The sequence below is a fragment of the Heteronotia binoei genome, chromosome 7 (assembly GCF_032191835.1).
Source record: "Heteronotia binoei isolate CCM8104 ecotype False Entrance Well chromosome 7, APGP_CSIRO_Hbin_v1, whole genome shotgun sequence".
Taxonomy (NCBI): domain Eukaryota; kingdom Metazoa; phylum Chordata; class Lepidosauria; order Squamata; family Gekkonidae; genus Heteronotia; species Heteronotia binoei.
In genome coordinates, this window is record NC_083229.1 from 4,744,810 (window position 1) to 4,764,490 (window position 19,681).

Sequence of the window (19,681 nt, forward strand, 5' to 3'; positions counted from 1 at the left end):
AGTCAAGAGCATCTTTTAAGACCAACTGAGTTCTATTCAGAACGCAAGCTTTCGCGTGCTCTCTAAGCACACTTCATCAGACGAGGCGATCAGGGATTGTGGGCTGAAATACATGCAGTTTGTCGATTAAGAGGGCAAACTGGCTGGGATCACATGGTGAAACAGCGCAGCTTGGCCATTTGGTCTGGATACCCATAAAAGGTAATAGTTTCCTGCCAGTTGGTGTTTCTGCAAATCTAGGTAAATCACAAAAGGACATGTATTTCTTAGTTGTAGTCCACCTAATTTACTTCGCAACATCATCTATGCGTTCTGGAGATCTGCTCCTGTGAGCTCCTGCCCCAAACGAGGCCTAGTTAGAACATATTTTTGTTTAGTGTGGTAGGCACAGAAGTATCTGGCACACTGCCCATTGTGTGCAGCCACAGTGTATGTGTGTATATAAAATTTTTTGCCACTGTGTGACACAGAGTGTTGGACTTGATGGGCCGTTGGCCTGATCCAACATGGCTTCTCTTATGTTCTTATGTTCAGTGCATAAAAATCCCTAAGCCAGAATAATGTGCATCTTTTTAGGAATATGTACTGCGGATCCCACATTTTCTTCCTCTCAGAATACTGCAACTCGCGCTGACCAGCGAGCTGCACGCAGGACAAATGCAAGCCCATTTCTTCATGCGTTGCATCATCCACTTGCAGAATTAATTCCTGCAAGATACAGCAAAGGTCACTGGGCTTAGAGAGTTGGTTCGTACATCCAAAGAAATCCGATGGCCTGGTGCCATTCCAGAAGGTAGGCCGGGGACTGGAACGAAGTGTGCTCTTGCAAATAAAAGACCCCCCCCCCTCCCTTGCAGATGGATCCCTTCAAGCAAAGGCCAAGGTGAGCTGTCTTTCTGACACTCGGCCTTCCATAGGAAAGAAGACTACATAATGTGTGTGTGTTTGGGAGGGGTCTTTTAACCACAAAATCTCCCATTTGCGTTTGACAGTTGTGTCTGCTGTTTGCAGCTGTCTTGGGTCGCTTTAAAAGGAGGTTAGAACAAATTCATGGAAGATTATTCTGCTGCTAGCTGTAACTTCTAAACAAGGTCAATAAACACCTGACTTCATAGGATCATAGAGTGGGAAGGTGCCCTAGAGGCCATCTAGTCCAACCCCCTGCTCAATGCAGGATCAGCCTGGAACATCCCTGAGAAGGGTTTGTGCAACCGCTGCTTCAAGGCTGCCAGAGAGGGAGAGGTCACCACTTCCCTCAGTAGCTGTTGAACAACGCTTCCTGTCACTCTTCCTTCCCTACAGCAGGAGGGGGGCGGGGGAGAGAGTAGCAAGGGAAAGATTGACACAATTCTGGTGTGTTGCCAAGTCTCTTCGGGGACATCTTTCAAGAGCCAGTTTGGTGTAGTGGTTAAGTGCGTGGACTCTTATCTGGGAGAACCGGGTTTGATTCCCCACTCCTCCACTTGCAGCTGCTGGAATGGCCTTGGGTCAGCCAGAGCTCTCTTATCTGGGAGAACCGGGTTTGATTCCCCACTCCTCCACTTGCAGCAGCTGGAATGGCCTTGGGTCAGCCAGAGCTCTGGCAGAGGTTGTCCTTGAAAGGGCGGCTGCTGTGAGAGCCCTCTCAGCCCCACCCACTTCACAGGATGTCTGTTGTGCGGGAGAAGATATAGGAGATTGTAAGCTGCTCTGAGTCTCTGAGAGAAGTGTGGGATATAAATCTGCAGTCTTCTTCTTCCCCACTCCTCCACTTGCAACTGCTGGAATGGCCATGGGTTAGCCTGCGAAGGACAACTCCTAAGAAAGCTATGGCTGACCCAAGGCCATTCCAGCAGTTGCAAGTGGAGGAGTGGGGAATCAAACCCAGTTGTCCCAGATTGTCAAACCCTGATATTCCCAATAATGAAGTCCTTTGTTTTCTTTCAAATAGACTAGTTTATTTAAGAACCTGAAGGTGCCCAAGGAACATGGTCCTTGGAAAGACTGAGATACCAGAGGTTACATGATGCTATATAGCAGCGTTTCCCATTTGCAGGGTCGTGACCCAGTACTGGGCCACGGAAGCCTCAATACCGGGTCACAAGAAAAGCCAAAGTTAGCTCTGCCCCCAGCAAAGCATGAGCTCTGCTTTGTTTCCTTCCTTTCCCGTCTCTCTGTTGTGCAGAGAAAAGCTAGGCTTGAAGACTGACACAGGCTGCAAAGCCTGAGCTCTGTTTTCCTTGGAGACCTTTATAGACAGGCTTTCCTGTCTCCTGGCTCCACCCCCAAAGTCTCCTGGCTCCACCCCCCTATTTTAGTGGGCCACGAAGGAGAAGTGGGGGGGGGGGAGTTTGGGAAACCCTGCTATATAGGGTATCATAAAACGTTACAAAAAAGCGCTACTTTCAAATCTAAGGTTCAAAGGGTACAGCAGTAAGTTTCTTTTACTCTACAAAAGCATTCTATCACTAACTCGTGAACTGATAACAAGCCTGTGAATTTTAGGGAGTAGGATCTTCAGACACAGCGTGCCATTCCCAGTAACATAAGCACCCTTGGCCATATGGCACGGAGGACGTGGAGGATGGGTTGCAAATAATGGAGAAGAACCAAAGCGTGGGGTTGACATTTGGTCACCCATCTGACATTAAAATAGTCGGCCTTGACACAGATAAAGAGTCTGTGCACTTAACCACTACACCAAACTGGCTCTCAGTTTAGGGTAGATGCTGCGCTGATATAATTGAAGTATACCTTCCGGTGACGTCGGAGGTGTTTGTCGTATGCAAACGAGTTGTGCTAATGAGCTCCAGCACCGCTTTTTCTACAAAACGACTCCTAACTCTGTCCATGGATTGGGCCCCATCTGGATCCTGGGTGGTGGCAGTAAAGTAGTGGGAATAAAGTCAGGGAGAAGCAAGAGGTAGGAAAAATCTTTGCTTGCATCAGGCAACAAGAGAAGCCATAGAATCGTAGAGTTGGAAGGGACCTCCAGGGTCATCTAGTCCAACCCCCTGCACAATGCAGGAAACTCACAAACACTTCCCCCTAAACTCACAGGATCTTCATTGCTGTCAGATGGCCATCTAGCCTCTGTTTCAAAACCTCCAAGGAAGGAGAGCCCACCACCTCCCAAGGAAGCCTGTTCCACTGAGGAATCGCTCATTAGGAAGATCTTCCTAATGTTGAGTTGGAAACTCTTTGGATTTAATTTCAACCCATTGGTTCTGGTCCTACCTTCCAGGGCCACAGAAAACAATTCCACACCATCATCTAGATGACAGCCCTTCACGTACTTGAAGATGGTGATCCTATCACCTCTCAGCCGCCTCCTCTCCAGGCTAAACATCCCCAGCTCCTTCAACCTTCCCTCATAGGACTTGGTCTCCAGACCCCTCACCATCTTCATCGCCCTCCTCTGGACCCGTTCCAGCTTGTCTATATGGAAGGTGACAGTGGAAGGAACGGCGGGGAGACACAGAGGGGAAAACAAGTAGAGACACTGGAGAGGTATAAATGGAAGTGAACTAGATAAAGGTTTCCTGAATGATACTAAGTGGGAGGTTACTGAGGCTGTGGCGAAATATTTGGCAGACAAATTTAAATCAGATCGTGTATGAATGCCTATGTAATTTCTGTTTCTTTTTTTTAATTTTATCTCCAATGTTTAAACTTCTTACAGTCTGGGTATTCTCATTTGTGATTGTTATGCCATTAAAGGTTTGGTATGGTAGAAGAAGAACAATTGCAGATTTATACCCTGCCCTTCTCCCTGAATCAGAGACTCAGAGCAGCTTGCAATCTCCTATGTCTTCTCCCCTTCCACAATAAACACCCTGTGAGGTGGGTGGGGCTGAGAAAGCTCTCACAGCAGCTGCCCTTTCAAGGACAACCTCTGCCAGAGCTGTGGCTGACCCAAGGCCATTCCAGCAGGTACAAGTGAAGGAGTGGGGAATCAAACCCGGTTCTCCCAGGTAAGAGTTTGCACACTTAGCCACTACACCAAACTGGCTCTCTGGTAGATATAGCAAAGGAAACAGCTTAAGAAAAGGAGGACTTGAGTCTGAGCCTGTATATCCACTGAGCTTTAAAAAAAACATCATAATTTCCTGTCCAGATAACCCCAGCTCCACACCAACCAATGTCGAAGCATGCAAACAGCATCCTTTATTCAAATTGGTGTTAACATTTGCTCACTCTGCAAAATTTATTCTGCGGCTGTCGGTCAGGAGGCGGGACAAGAATCTGAAGCCCCACCCTTGACCACTGGAAATCCTGCTCATCTCCTATCCTGGGTTTAGAGATTCCAGGAGGAAGTGTTCACACACTGGGAAACATCAGTGGTCGTGAAGTGCTTTTCCTTTAAAAAACAGATAGGCCAAAATGCTGAATTTTGCAGCCAATCCCTATTTGCACGGAACGAACTCTGCCTTTTTGAAAACTGCATGCAGGTGGGGCTGCTGGGTCATCAGCTTGGACCTGATGTTTCAGGGCCTGAGCTGGCCTCTGTCTCAGGGTCTCCAGGGGAACGACTGAGGGGGGCTCAGTGTACAAGCCCAGGATCAAGGGGGCAGGCTCTTTCTTGACTGTTTGGCTTATGAGCTTTTGCTCTTAGCTCAATCTCCATTTCCAACAGGCTCTACCCTGAGGTAGTATGAGCCCCCCACCCCGGATCTTGTAGTCCCTGGTCCTAAGGATGCCCAACTGGCCAGGGCCTTTTTGGTCTGGGCCCCTACCTGGTGGAAGGAGCTCCCACTGGAGATCCGGGCCCTGCGGGAACTAGCAAGGTTTTGCAGGGCCTGCAAGATGAAGCTCTTCTGCCAGGCTTTTGATTGACCCAGGAGGCATCCCTGAGATACCCATTGGCTCCCCCATTATTTCTGTATTATTATTATATTATATTATACTATTATAACTGTACTTATTGGATTGGTTTTAATGTTATTAAGTTTAATGTTTTAATGTTTTATATTGTTAAATCTAAAGGCTTTTATCTACTATTGTATATTTTTATAAAATGTTGTTAGCCGCCCTGAGCCTGCCGAGGTGGGGAGGGCGGGATATAAATAAAATTTATTATTATTATTATTATTATCATTATTATTATTATTATTATTATTATTATTATTATTATTATTATTATTATTATTATTATTATTATTATTATTATTATTATTATTATTATTATTTCACCATCATGGTGACTGCATTGTTTGTGTGGTTTTGCCACTGTGTCTGAGACATGGTATTGCCTTCAATTTTATATTATCTGTTTTATGATGTAAATTTTAATCTGTGATACGTATTGAAACTGTTGCTGTGAGCCGCCCTGAGCCTGCTTATGGGCTCCAAAAATTAAATTAAAATTAGTACATATAACCAATGTCTGCCCCCTCATCCATTGGGTACCACGAGGCTCCACCCTTTCCCCCCAGGCTCCTCCTCCTAGCTAGGCATCCTCTCTCAGTCATCTGTACCTCGAGCCTGTGGGCACCTGCCATCCAACAAGGAGAAGGAGAGACAGTGGGTTACCAGCAGTGACCTACCGCCCACATAGGAGTACTTGGAAGCCGAGAGCCCGCCATCTGGTCCCTGGGCCCTACGCAGCCCCATCTCCATAAGCTTCTTGTCTGGGCCAGCGGTTAGCCGGAATCTGGCTGCATTCGTAGCTACGAGGCTGCAGAGGAAAAAATGCAAGTTGAACATTAACCACTTATGTGTCTTTATCCCTGGCACGTGCCCTGTTTCAGAGCCAGGAGGCAACCAAGGACACGATAGAGGTGAGTTGGGGGGAGGGGTTAAAAAAAGTGCATTTCAGCACCCCTCAACCTATTTGGGGGTGATTTTTTCCCCCAGGGCAAACGCCTCCTTATCAATGTTCCTGTCAAGCATGCGGTTCCAATGACGAGTCAAGTTTGATACAAAACTACGTTTATTGATAGACCGATACATTCAGTGTAACAGATTCTTGAGAGCGATGCTAAAGATACATTGATACAATACTTTTAAGGCATACTTCAAAAGGATTCCAAAAGGTGTGGGGGAGGGACACGCTCTCACCCATAAACTATGATAAATTTCTACATTCTCATGGCGTTATCAGGACTCCATCCTTGCTTTCCCCAAATGTGTCGCACTCCCTAACAGGAATGTATGGGAAGGTACTGATTTCTCTTTCTCAGGTTAGTTTCGTTTCTCTCTACTTCTCAAGCAATAAAGTAAGAAGGGGGGGGGGGGAGAATAACAGAGCTAACAGACCTTGGTCCTCCATGATATTTCACAGACCAGCTTTATAGAGGACCCTAAAACAATCAATTACCAATGGAATTCTACCATGCTTGACATACTGCCCCCCTTAACATCAACGTCGGGGTTTCTGAGGGAATGCTTTGTAAAACTTGTTTATCAAGTCAGGGGCTAAGACATTTTGTTCTGCTACCCATTCATTTTGGCTGGTAGGGAAATGTTTCCACTTAATCAGATAATACAACACTCCACATTTCATTTTAGCATCTAAAATTTCTTCTACTTCATGATGACTCTGATTCCCAATCTGAATAGGTTGTGGAGCTGGTGGTCAACGGTGTCAAGGAGTACCACCCGGGTCTCTTCGCAAAAGACTGCAATGAAAGACAGGGTGTATTTTACTAAACATCTTGGGTAACTCCAGTTCTACTGTCACTTTATTGATTACCCTTTTGATTTTGAATGGACCCAGAAATCTATAAGCCAGCTTCTTGGAAGGCTGATTCAGCGAAAGGTTTTTTGTTGACACAAACACAGAATCGCCCACTTTGAAATCCCACACAGGCACATGGGATTTATCATATTGTTTTTTATAAGCTTCCTTGGCCAGTTCTAGATTCTCTTGGATCCCCTTCCAGCTGCCCTCCAATTTGCCCCACCATTGCTCGAAAAAGGTGGGGTCCCGGGCTCGCTCTCCCCCCAGCAACAATGGGACAGGCTTGCCTTCGTATCCGTTTACAATCTGAAACGGGGAAGCTTTGGTTGAGGTATGCACACTGTTGTTGTAAACATATTCGGCAAACGGCAAGAGTTCCACCCAATTAGACTGTTGGTGGTTCACATAACACCGTAAATACTGTTCTAAAAGCGCGTTTACCCGTTCTGTTTGTCCGTCCGTCTGTAGATGGTACGCTGAGCTCAACCCCTGTTCTATACCCATCAGTTTGCAAAACTCCCGCCAGAAGTTGGGAATGAACTGTGGGCCTCTGTCACTAATGATCTTATCGGGGAATGAGTGGAGTTTCACAATATGGGGAAAAAACAAATAAGCTAGCCTCTTAGCAGATGGCAATTGTGCACAAGGAATGAAGTGCGCCTGTTTGGAAAAGGTGTCCGCTACTACCAGAATTACGGTCTTCCCTTGCGAGACTGGTAGTTCGACTAAAAAATCCATTGCCACTACAGACCAAGGATGTGTGGCTGTTTCTAGAGGCTTCAACAATTCAGGGGGCTTTCCACCTCTTCTATTAGCCATTAAGCAAATAGGGCAAGAAGCTACGAACTCAGAAACGTCCTTTTTCATAGATGGCCACCAGAACTGTCTGTTAATTAGATGCAGGGTCTTCACATATCCAAAGTGTCCGGCCAACTTGTTGGAATGGCAAAATTGAAGGACCTCTGAGTGGAGGCTCTTAGGTACGTAGAGTTTGCCATCTTTATACCAGAACCCATCCTCTCCCTTTTGTATTTCACCCGGGCGGTCTCCCCCTTCCTTTTCGGTCTCGGTGGCTAGTCGTTCCGCACCCCCCCTTCTCCATCTGCAAATTCTGCCTTGCTTTGGACCGTGTGGTTACCATGGTTGCTATTTGAGAGGGGGAGATCAGGGAGTCCACTACCTCCTCTTTCTGGCTATTGTGTTGAGGGAGGTGCGAAAGGGCATCTGCCAATAAATTTTTTGTCCCCGGGATGTGCTACAGTACGAAACTGAATTTAGAGAAAAATCCTACCCACCTAATTTGCTTTTCAGTGAGTTTACGGCGACCGGTGAGCGCCTCCAAATTTTTGTGATCGGTCCAAATTTCAAATGGCAGTTTGGTGCCTTCCAGCCAGGACCTCCATGTTTTTAAAGCATAGGTCACGGCAAAAGCCTCTTTATCCCACACCGACCAATTTCTCTGCTCCTGGGAAAATTTCTTAGAAATATAGGCACATGGTTTCAGCCTCTCCTCCTTGTCCCTTTGCATGAGGATGGCTCCAACAGCGACGTCGGAAGTGTCACATTGCACAATGAAAGGCTTTGGCTTAAGGCTGGCTCGCTTGTGAACAGTCTTTTGAGCTTATTGAACACTTCTTGACATTTCGGCGTCCAATTTAGCTTTGCTCCCGTTTTTTTGGAGTCTGGACCCTTCCCCTTTGTCTTCAATAACTCAGTGAGGGGCAACATTATTTGAGCGAACCCCGGTATGAAGGTATGGTAAAAATTTGCGAACCCGAGGAATGATTGGAGCTGTCTACGTGTCCTCGGAGGAGCCCAATCTAGTACCGCTTGAACCTTACTTGGGTCCACAGCCAATCCCTGCCCGGATACCCTGAAACCCAAATAGTCGAGTTCGGTTTTGTGGAACTCGCATTTGGACAACTTAGCATACAACTTATGCTTTAGCAGTGTTCTGAGGACTTCCCTCACTAGCTTCACATGCGACTGGAGGTCTTGGGAATAGATAATTATGTCATCCAAGTACACCACCACCCCCTTAAATATTCTCTCAGTACTTCATTGATAAAGTTCATAAACACTCCTTGTAACCCAAATGGCATCACTAGGTACTCAAATTGTCCCATTGGTGTATTGAACGTTGTTTTCCACTCGTCCCCCTCTCTGATGCGCACCCTGAAGTATGCATCTCTCAAGTCCAGCTTAGTAAAGATCTTCCCCTCCAACACGGTACTGAGTAAGTCCTTGATGAGGGGTATTGGATATGCATTAGAAGTAGAAATCCCATTGATCCCGTGAAAATCAGTACAAAGTCTAAGCGAGTCGTCCTTCTTTTTCCTAAAGAAGACGAGGGCTGCATGGGAAGCCGTGGCGGGTCGTATGAAGCCTCTCTTCAGGTTCTTATCTAGGAACTTCCTCAGTTCCATTTTTTCAGCCCACCCCATTGAGTACAGCTTTGCCTTAGGCAGGGTCTGCCCCGGGATCAATTCAACGGCACAGTCCGTGTCCCTTTGGGGCGGGAGTTCATCGGCTCCGTGTTCACTGAACACCCCCCTTAAGTCTCGATAAGCCTTAGGGATCATCTGGACTTCCTCCATTGTCAGGCAAATCTTCTCATTTGGGGGCAGCGGATTGGGGCCCCACTCCTTATTCCAATGATGGGCTTGACACCTCGTATCATTGAACTCTATCGTCTGGTCCCCCCAGCGAATATCTGGCTCGTGCTTTGCCAGCCATCCCACTCCCAAAACTATGTCGTAAGAGGAGGATGGGGCTATTACAAAAGCCTCCTGGTCCCAGTGGTCTTTAATGCCCACTGGTACTAATTGAGTCTCTAACCCACATGGCTTCCCCCTCATCACTGACCCATCCATTTGCTTGAACTGGATGGCATGCAGCAAAGCCGTCGCGGGAAGCCCCAACGCGTCCACCAGTTTAGGGGTGATTACGTCCCTCGTGCACCCCGAGTCAATCAAGGCTTTCACCTGTATGAACCTCTTGAGTCTGCTGTTTAACAAAATTACTGGTACAAAATATAGCAACCCCGTTACTCTCACCCTGGGTGGTGCCGGTTCGTCGGTGACCTGCTGATTGGCACCATTTAGAGCAGGTCGTCCTCGTTTCCCGCCGGCTCGTCCTCCCAGGACATCTCACTCAGCTCATTGATGACAATGGTCTCCTCGTCAGGCACCGAGCTCGTGGCTGCGCTGCTTTTCGCCGCATCCTTAAGGCGGCTGGTCTGCTTCTTTGTAGTCGGAGTGCTCGTCTTGGTGGTGGTGGACGTTGGCCTAGGGGGGTTAGGGCAGCCACTGGCCAAGTGGTTCAGGTCTCTGCAACGGAAACACTTGTGGATCGCCGAGGACTTCCCTGCTCCTCCTCCCACCTGGGTCTTCTTCGCCTCCGTCTTCACCCCTGGTTTCTGGTCATGGCCCGTCTTGCCGTTCTGCTGCTTTCGATGCATGGCCACTCTCTTCATGTTGGTCTCTACCTCTCCCGCCAGCTGTATCCACCCCACCAGGGTGGTTGGCCTCGCTTGCTGCAGGGCTCGATCCAGGACACTTGCATTCAGCCCCCGGGTGAAATGCTCGATCTTCATCAGCTCACTCCACCCCCTCACTTTAGCCGCGTTGGTGTGGAACTCGGCCACATACTCACGGATCGACTTAGAGCCTTGCTGTATGTCCCTCAGGGCGGCCAATGTGCGGGTCTCCGGTAGGGGGTCTCCTGTAGGGAGTTACTCCTGGGCCAGTAAGCTGCAGAGTCTCATGAGCAAAAATTCTCCTTTGTGAGCTACTGCATACATTAAGTTCGCTCTGGGGCCATTTTTCCTGAGCTAAGACAAAAATGGGTGAACTGGAGGCTAAAAACCTGTGAGCTGGCTCATGCTAACTCAACTTAGAGGGAACACTGCACCTTATTAGAGGACAAAGTTGTTCACTCAAAATGTGTTCTCCTCCAGTTTGGTGTAGTGGTTAGGTGTGCAGACTCTTATCTGAGAGAACCGGATTTGATTCCCCACTCCTCCACTTACAGCTGCTGGAATGGCCTTGGGTTAGCCATAGCTATTGCAGGAGTTGTCCTTGAAAGGGCAGCTGCTGTGAGAGCCCTCTCAGCCCCACCCACCTCACAGGGCGTTTGTTGTGGGGGGAGAAGATATAGGAGATTGTAAGCTGCTCTGAGTCTCTGATTCAGAGAGAAGGGTGGGGTATAAATTTGCAGTCTTCTTCTTCCCCACTCCTCCACTTGCACCTGCTGGAATGGCCTTGGGTCAGCCATAGCTCTGGCAGAGGTTGTCCTTGAAAGTACAGTTTCTGTCAGAGCTCTCTCAGCCCCACCCATTGCACAGGGTGTCTGTTGTGGGGGGAGGAAGGTAAAGTAGATTGTGAGCCGCTCTGAGATTCAGATTATAGGGCAGGATATAAATTCACTATCTTCCAATATCTTCTTCTTTGACTCCCCACTCCTCCACTTGCACCTGCTGGAATGGCCTTGGGTTAGCCATAGCTATCGCAGGAGTTGTCCTCGAAAGGGCACCTGCTGAGAGAGTCCTCTCAGCCCCAGCCACCTCACAAGGTGTTTGTTGTAGGGGAAGAAGATATAGGAGATTGTAAGCTGCTCTGAGTCTCTGATTCAGAGAGAAGGGCAGGGAATAAATCTGTAGTCTTCTTCTTCTTCTCCTGCAAGGGGGGTGGGCAGTATGGAGAGATCAAAGTCATGTGTAACCAGAACTGAACTTTCAGACCATGGAAAGCAGGCTTGCTAGACTGCAACTCATTCAATTTAGTGAGGGGGGTGGGGAGGTTCTGCTATACATATATACCCTTGAAAAAGAAGGAAGCAGACAGAACATTACAATGCTGCATTACTGCTGGCTTTTAAAAAACCACAGCCACTTACTTGCAGGCATGATAGTTCTCGTAATTTTTAATGGTTTGAAACAAAACAGAAATTTAAAAGCCACGTGTTCGAGATGGTTGGAAGAGACAAGCCAGCACACTGAACACACAAAAGGGCAAGCCCAAACAGACTGTGCGTTAGAAAACGTTGGCTTGCATCCCATGGGAAATTTCCGCTAATGGAAAGGGAGCAATTTCCAAAGATTTTCTCTCTAATTCATCCCACCTGTTGGCGTAGTGGTTAAGTGCATGGACTCTTATCTGGGAGAACCGGGTTTGATTCCCCACTCCTCCACTTACAGCTGCTGGAATGGCCTTGGGTCAATTGTAGCTCTCGCAGAGCTGTCCTTGAAAGGGCAGCTTCAGGGAGAGCTCTCTCAGCCCCACCCACCTCACAGGACGTCTGTTGTGGGGGGAGGCGGAGGTAAAAGGAGATTGTGACCCCTCCGAGACTCTGAGAGTCAGAGTATAGGGTGGGGTATAAATCCAATCTCTTCTTCTTTTTCTTGAGGGTTCCCTATCCCCCAGGAGGAGCACTGCGGGAATTCTTGTGTGCTGCTGTAGGAGGCCAGGAAGTTCCATTCTGCTGAGAAAAGCACCTTCCATCAACAGAGATGTATTGTGGGATCCAAGCACATTTCCCTGAATTTCAAACACTGATGCTTAGATACACTCCTGACATTCACATAGAAAAGATACTGCCCTTAGCTCCACAGACGGCATACTTTCATCAGAATATCACATCCAGGATCACACCTCCTTTCCTCAAAGAACTTTTGAAAGTGTCACATTTTGGTTTGTGTAAATCTTGGAAAAAGTGATGCTCTTAGGTTTCATTTCGGGCAGCTTCGCACGACGTGGAATTGGCTTCTTCCCGGGAGGATTTTATTTATTTCTATACTTTATTTTCATCCACATTTCTCCCAGTGGGGCCCCAAAGCAGCTTAGATCGTTCTCCTCTCTTCCACTCTATCTTCACGACAATCCTGTGAGGTAGACTAAGCTGGAAGTCTGTGACTGGCCCCAGGTCGTCTTGCAATCTCCTAGGGGAAAGGATGGATTTGAACCTGGGTCTCCCAGATCCTAGACCAGGGGTGGCCAAACTTGTTTAATGTAAGAGCCACGCAGAATAAACATCAGATATTTGAGAGCCACAAGAACGAAGGAAGGAAGGGAGGGAAGGAGGTGCAGAGGGAGGATTGGAAAGAAAGCAACTTTAAATGCATTCTTCAAGCCGCCGGTTGACTTAGAGAAGAAGACCACCACAGATGTATACCCCACCCTTCTCTCTGAATCAGTCTCAGAGCAGCTTACAATCTCCTTTATCTTCTCCCTCCACAACAGACACCCTGTGAGGTGGGTGGGGCTGAGAGCTCTCCCAGAAGCTGCCCTTTCAAGGAGAACTCCTGCAATAGTTATGGCTAACCCAAGGCCATTCCAGCAGCTGCAAGTGGAGGAGGGGGGAATCAAACGCAGATCTCCCAGATAAGAGTCTGCGCACTTAACCACTACACCAAACTGGCTCTGCCACAACAAATAGAAAAAAACTCTCCGTAAGAAATAGATTTATTACCATATGTTATCAATAAAAAATTGTTCTACCTAAAAGAATCATTTTTTGTATTGACATACTCAAATAAGGGATATTGGCGGTTTATCTCATTACATATACTGAACCCATTTTCATTTCATGTATTCTTTTTTTCTCATGGCAAACTAAAATGATGTTTATAGATGATATTGGATTTATATCCCGCCCTCCACTCTGAATCTCAGAGTCTCAGAGTGGCTCACAATCTACTTTACCTTCCTCCCCCACAACAGGCCCCCTGTGAGGTGGGTGGGGCTGAGAGGGCTCTCAAAGCAGCTGCCCTTTCAAGGACAACCTCTGCCAGAGCTCTGGCTGACCCAAGGCCATTCCAGCAGCTGCAAGTGGAGGAGTGGGGAATCAAACCCGGTTCTCCCAGATAAGAGCGCTCTGGCTGACCCAAGGCCATTCCAGCAGCTGCAAGTGGAGGAATGGGGAATCAAACCCGGTTCTCCCAGATAAGAGAGCTCTGGGTGACCCAAGGCCATTCCAGCAGGTGCAAGTAGAGGAGTGGGGAATCAAACCCGGTTCTCCCAGATAAGAGAGCTCTGGCTGACCCAAGGCCATTCCAGCAGCTGCAAGTGGAGGAGTGGGGAATCAAACTTGGTTCTCCCAGATAAGAGAGCTCTGGGTGACCCAAGGCCATTCCAGCAGCTGCAAGTGGAGGAATGGGGAATCAAACTTGGTTCTCCCAGATAAGAGAGCTCTGGGTGACCCAAGGCCATTGCAGCAGCTGCAAGTGGAGGAGTGGGGAATCAAACCCAGTTCTCCCAGATAAGAGAGCTCTGGCTGACCCAAGGCCATTCCAGCAGCTGCAAGTGGAGGAATGGGGAATCAAACTTGGTTCTCCCAGATAAGAGAGCTCTGGCTGACCCAAGGCCATTGCAGCAGGTGCAAGTGGAGGAGTGGGGAATCAAACCCGGTTCTCCCAGATAAGAGTCCGCGCGCTTCACCACTACACCAAACCGACTTAAAGAGACAAATGCCTTCTCCAAGCTGGCCGGTGGGGTGGCAGGGGCTTCAAGAGCCACCCAATATGTGTGGAAGAACTGCATGTGGCTCTCAAGCCACAATTTGGCCGCCCCTGTCCTAGACGGACCCCCTAACCACTATTCCATGGTGGCTCTCTACAATACCCAATGTATTCCATGCGAAGCCGACAGAGACAGAAAATGCTTTGCATATGCAGCGCCTTATACTCCGTATCGCACCATCACATATGATAATGAAAAATGAGTATCAATTCAGAAGAGCCTCTGGGGAAAGCATCAAGAAGAATTCTGCAGCACGCAGACACACCCTGTCCCACCCACAGCTCTTCAGATGTGGTTTCTTCCGCCAGCCCTTACCTGGCATAGTTCACCAAGCACAGAAGAGTGGTCTCTAGGAGCTGCACCACCAGCAAAGGGCCCTTGACCTGGAAGATCGGCACCTGCAGAGAAACAGCAGCAAGATCCCATCACACAGCATCTCATCATTTAAGGAAAGGAAAGGTCCCCTGTGCAAGCACCAGTCGTTTCCGACTATGGGGTGACGTTGCTTTCACAACGTTTTCACGGCAAACTTTTTACAGGGTGGTTTGCCATTGCCTTCCCCAGTCTTTTACACTTTTCCTCCAGCAAGCTGGGGACTCATTTAACCGATCTCGGAAAGATGGAAGGCTGAGTCAACCTGGAGCCGGCTACCTGAACCCAGCTTCCGCCAGGGATCGAACTCAGGTCGTGAGCAGAGCTTAGGACTGCAGTACTGCAGCTTTAACCCTCTGCACCACGGGGCTCTTATCATCATTTAAGGAAAGAAAAGGTCCCCTGTGCAAGCACCAGTCATTTACGATTCTGGGGTGACGTTGCTTTCACGTTTTCATGGCAGACTTTTTATGGGGTGGTTTGCTGTTGCCTTCCCCAGTCCTCTCTGCTTTCCCCCCAGCAAGCTGGGGACTCATTTCACCGACCTTGGAAGGATGGAAGGCTGAGTCAACCTTGGGCCGGCTACCTGAACCCAGCTTCTGCCGGGGATTGAACTCAGGTCGTGAGCAGAGCTTAGAACTGCAGTACTGCAGCTTTAACCCTCTGCGCCACGGGGCTCTTATCATCATTTAAGGAAAGGAAAGGTCCCCTGTGAAAGCACCAGTCGTTTCCGACTCTGGGGTGACTTTTCACGGAGACTTTTTACGGGGTGGTTTGCCACTGCCGTTCCCAGTCTTTTACACTGCCCCCACAGCGAGCTGGGGACTCATTTTACCAACCTCGGAAGGATGGAAGGCTGAATCAACCTTGGGCCGGCTACCTGAACCAGCTTTCGCTGGGACAGAACTCAGGTCATGAGCAGAGAGTTCAGATCACAGGACTGCTGCTTTACCACTCTGCGCCACGGGGCCGCTATCATCATTTAAACCACCTCGCTAAATGAACCAGCAGGGCTGGATTAACAATTAGGTCAAGCAGGCACTGCCCTGTGGGCCCCCATGCCTTTAGGGGCCCCAGACTGGCTTTCACCCCCACCGCTGGTTTCCCCCGCTTGCAGCCCTTCCAGCCTGCACGCACAGCCAGCATCTGAGCCGCTCTTTGCCCGACGTGCCGGGTGCGGCTGCTGCTGGCGTTGTCGCCAAGTTTGCCTCTCTCCTGCAATTTAGTCAAAGGAACTTTTGGGAAAGTGGGGGCTTCAGGCAGCAGGCTGGGCACTACATCTCTGAATTTGCAAGGGGCTGCCCAAGATTTTGGCTGCCTAGGGGCCTCCCACAGGGTTTAATCCAGCACTGTGAACCAGGATGGTTTAATAATTTAAACAAAGACGACTGAGGGTCCTGTCCCAGTTTCTCAGAGGCCATGCCTTTAGCCAGAATGCTCCTTGAAGTGTTCCGAAGCGCCCCCAGGTGTTAAGTTAAAAAACCTGGCCACATAAAGAGCTCCTGAACAAATATTTTGGGGTGAGAGCTCCTGATCCGTTATGGTTTTCTTTTTTCTATTTCACTTTGCTGGAGAAATGATCTGTGGCATCATGTGCTTTGCGTACAAGGGCACAGCACGGCCCGAGACTCCCATGTGACTTCTCCCACCCTCCCTCCTGAAACCAGTGTGAAATTAGTAGCAGGGCCCGTTCTTTGGCCAAGCAAACGAAGGGCTGAAGGAAACCGGATGTTATTTTCAAAGTCAGGCCTGGGTTCCCCCCCAATCTTGCTCTCCTTCCCCTCAGTGAGATGCCAGCTGCCAGAAACTCATTTCCCAGACTCTGCAGGGATCCAATTTGGATCAGGACTGTAGCATGAGGTGAAGTGTGTGTGTGCGTGTGTGTTAAGTGCCATGCGGTTGTTTCTTGCATATGGCAGCCCTAATGCCTTCCAAATAGGAGCCCCGTGGCGCAGAATGTTAAAGCTGCAGTACTGCAGTCCTAAGCTCTGCTCACGACCGGAGTTCAATCCCTGATGGAAGCTGGGTTTTCAGGTAGCCGGCTTGAGGTTGACTCAGCCTTCCACCCTTCTGAGGTCGGTAAAATGAGTCCCCAGCTTGCTGGGGGGAAAGCATTGATGACTGGGGAAGGCAATGGCAAACCATCCCGTAAAAAGTCTGCCATGAAAGCGACGTCACCCCAGAGTCAGAAACGACTGGTGCTTGCACAGGGGAACTTTCCTTTCCTTTCCTTAAGCCCTTAAAGAGCCCCGTGGCGCTGAGTGTTAAAGCTGCAATACTGCAGTCCGAAGCTCTGCTCACGACCTGAGTTCGATCCCCGGCAGAAGCTGGGTTTTCAGGTTGCCGGCTCGAGGTTGACTCAGCCTTCCATCCTTCCGAGGTTGGTAAAATGAGTCCCCAGCTTGCTGGGGGGAAAAGCGTAGAGGACTGGGGAAGGCAATGGCAAACCACCCCATAAAAAGTCTGCCGTGAAAATGTTGTGAAAGCAACGTCGCCCCAGAGTCGGAAACGACTGGTGCTTGCAGAGGGGACCTTTCCTTAAGTCCTTAAAGAGCCCCGTGGCGCAGAGTGTTAAAGCTGCAATACTGCAGTCCGAAGTTCTGCTCACGACCTGAGTTCGATCCCCGACAGAAGCTGGGTTTTCAGCTAGCCGGCTCGAGGTTGACTCAGCCTTCCATCCTTCTGAGGTCGGTCAAATGAGTCCCCAGCTTGCTGGGGGAAAAGCGTAGACGACTGGGGAAGGCAATGGCAAACCACCCTGTAAAAAGTCTGCCGTAAAAACGTGAAAGCGACGTCACCCCAGAGTCGGAAACGACTGGTGCTTGCACAGGGGACCTTTCCTTTCCCGTAGCATGAGGTGGGGTGGGGAGGAAGACAGGTTTCCACCTTCCTTCAGTTGTCTCTGACCCATCAGGTATGCGTGTTACATGTGCCACAAGGACAAAGTTCAAGTCCAGGGGCACCTTTAAGACCAACGAAGTTTTATTCAAGGTATACGTCAGAGGTGTCAAACTCATTTGTTATGAGGGCCGGATAAGATATAAATGAGACCTTGTTGGGTGGAGCCAGGTGTGTACCTATTTAAGATTAGATAGCAGAGATATAAACTTTATAAAGGACTAAAATATAATTAACATTTTTAAAAAAAACTTAAAACATTAGCACCCGTTGGTTTTAAAGTTGCTTTCTTTGTATTTCTCCCACGGGATCCAGGGAACTGGGCAAAGGAAGCTCTGGCTCTTTCCTTCCTTCCCCAGGAGGCCAGGAGGGGGAGGAGCCTCAGCCAATAGAAGGAAGAGAAACTTGGCTCAGTAGCTCTGCTGTGCGGTTGAGAGAGCCTGGCAAAGCAAGCTCTCCCTTCCCAAGGGAGGAACCTCAGCCAATGGAGAAAACAGAGGTTGTGCTCTGTAGCTCTGCTGTGTGATTGAGCAAGCCTGGCAAAGCAAGCTGTGATGCAGAAGGAAGCAAGAGAGAGGGAGAAGGAAGCAGACGACAGCCAGGCTCGGGGGCTAACAGGAGTCTTCTGGGGCTTGATTCGGCCCCTGGGCCGTATGTTTGACACCCCTGCATGTAGCTCCCGTGTGATTGAGCAAGCCTGGCAAAGCTAGCTGTGATGCAGAAGGAAGCAAGAGAGAGGAAGAAGGAAGCAGATGACAGCCAGTCGCTCGGGGGCCTGATAGGTGCCCTCTGAAAGCCTGATTTGGCTCCCAGGCTAGATTTTTGATATCCCGGTATACGCTTTTGTGTACACACACATACTACTTCAGACACATGGTTTGGATCCCACCAGCAGCCACGCAGGATGACATGAGGGGGTGACAAAATACTTGAAAGCGGTGCCATAAGTTCCAAAAATTCTCCCAGTTCTACCCACCCTGGAGAAGACCACAGAGCCCTCTGGTACCGATGAGACGGAGACTTCAGATGCATCCACGGTGCGCAAGTAGTCAAAGAAAGCTTTCTCCGTAGTAATGGGAAGGACTGACTCCAGATACTCAATATCTGAAAGGAAAGATCCAAAAGAGTGAGAGGAGAGAGGAGCAGAAAATTGCTGGTTGTTTTTTTACATTAAGCTTCAAACCTTTTGCTAAAAAATCTATCCTGTTTTAAAACTGGAGCATCTGTTTGGCACGCCGAAGGTCCTACGCCCAGTTCTCGGTACCTCCAATTAAAAAATCTGACAGTAGGTGGTGAGAAATACCTGAGACCCTGGAGAACTGATGCCAGTCTGAGTAGACAAGACAGACTTTGATGGACCAAAGATTTGATTCAGTATAAGACAGTTTAATGAGTTCAAAGGGAAAATAGTGCTTTTTCAGCATTTGTTCGGCAATCCAGACTCTCTTAGCTTCCAAAACATAAAAGGGCAACTGGAATGATTAAAGGTTTGGAACACTTTCCCTATGAAGAAAGGTTAAAACGCTTGGGGCTCTTTAGCTTGGAGAAACGTCGACTGTGGGGTGACATGATAGAGGTTTACAAGATTATGCATGGGATTGAGAAAGTAGAGAAAGAAGTCCTTTTCTCCCTTTCTCACAATACAAGAACTCGTGGGCATTCAATGAAATTGCTGAGCAGACAGGTTAGAACGGATAAAAGGAAGTACTTCTTCACCCAAAGGCTGATTAACATATGGAATTCACTGCCACAGGAGGTGGTGGCGGTTACAAGCATAGCCAGCTTCAAGAGGGGATTGGATAAAAATATGGAGCAGAGGTCCATCGGTGGCTATTAGCCACAGTGTATATCTATGTGTATATATATATATATATATATATATATATATATATATATATATATATATATATATATATGTATGTTTGTGTGTGTGTGTGTGTATACACACACATATATTGGCCACTGTGTGACTGGCCTGATCCAACATGGCTTCTCTTATGTTCTTATGTGACACAGAGTGTTGGACTGGAGAGGCCATTGGCCTGAGCCAACACGACAGAGACTCAGAGTGGCCTACAATCTCCTATATCTTCTCCCCCCACAACAGACACCCTGTGAGGTGGGTGGGGCAGAGAGGGCTCTCACAGCAGCTGCACTTTCAAGGAGAACTCCTACGAGAGCTACGGCCGACCCAAGGCCATTCCAGCAGGTGCAAGTGGAGGAGTGGGGAATC

General features: G+C 48.5%; 1 protein-coding gene across 1 annotated transcript in view; it reads right to left on the reverse strand.

Annotated features, from left to right (window-relative positions):
• NAPRT (nicotinate phosphoribosyltransferase) overlaps positions 1-19,681 on the reverse strand; it is a 95,943-nt gene that overhangs the window by 66,147 nt on the left and 10,115 nt on the right. The window contains exons 2-4 of the mRNA XM_060243167.1: positions 18,425-18,552; positions 14,494-14,576; positions 5,526-5,656 (exon numbers count right to left, since the gene is read on the reverse strand). Coding sequence (XP_060099150.1) covers positions 5,526-5,656; positions 14,494-14,576; positions 18,425-18,552 — 342 coding nt within the window. The remainder of the gene's footprint in view (positions 1-5,525; positions 5,657-14,493; positions 14,577-18,424; positions 18,553-19,681) is intronic.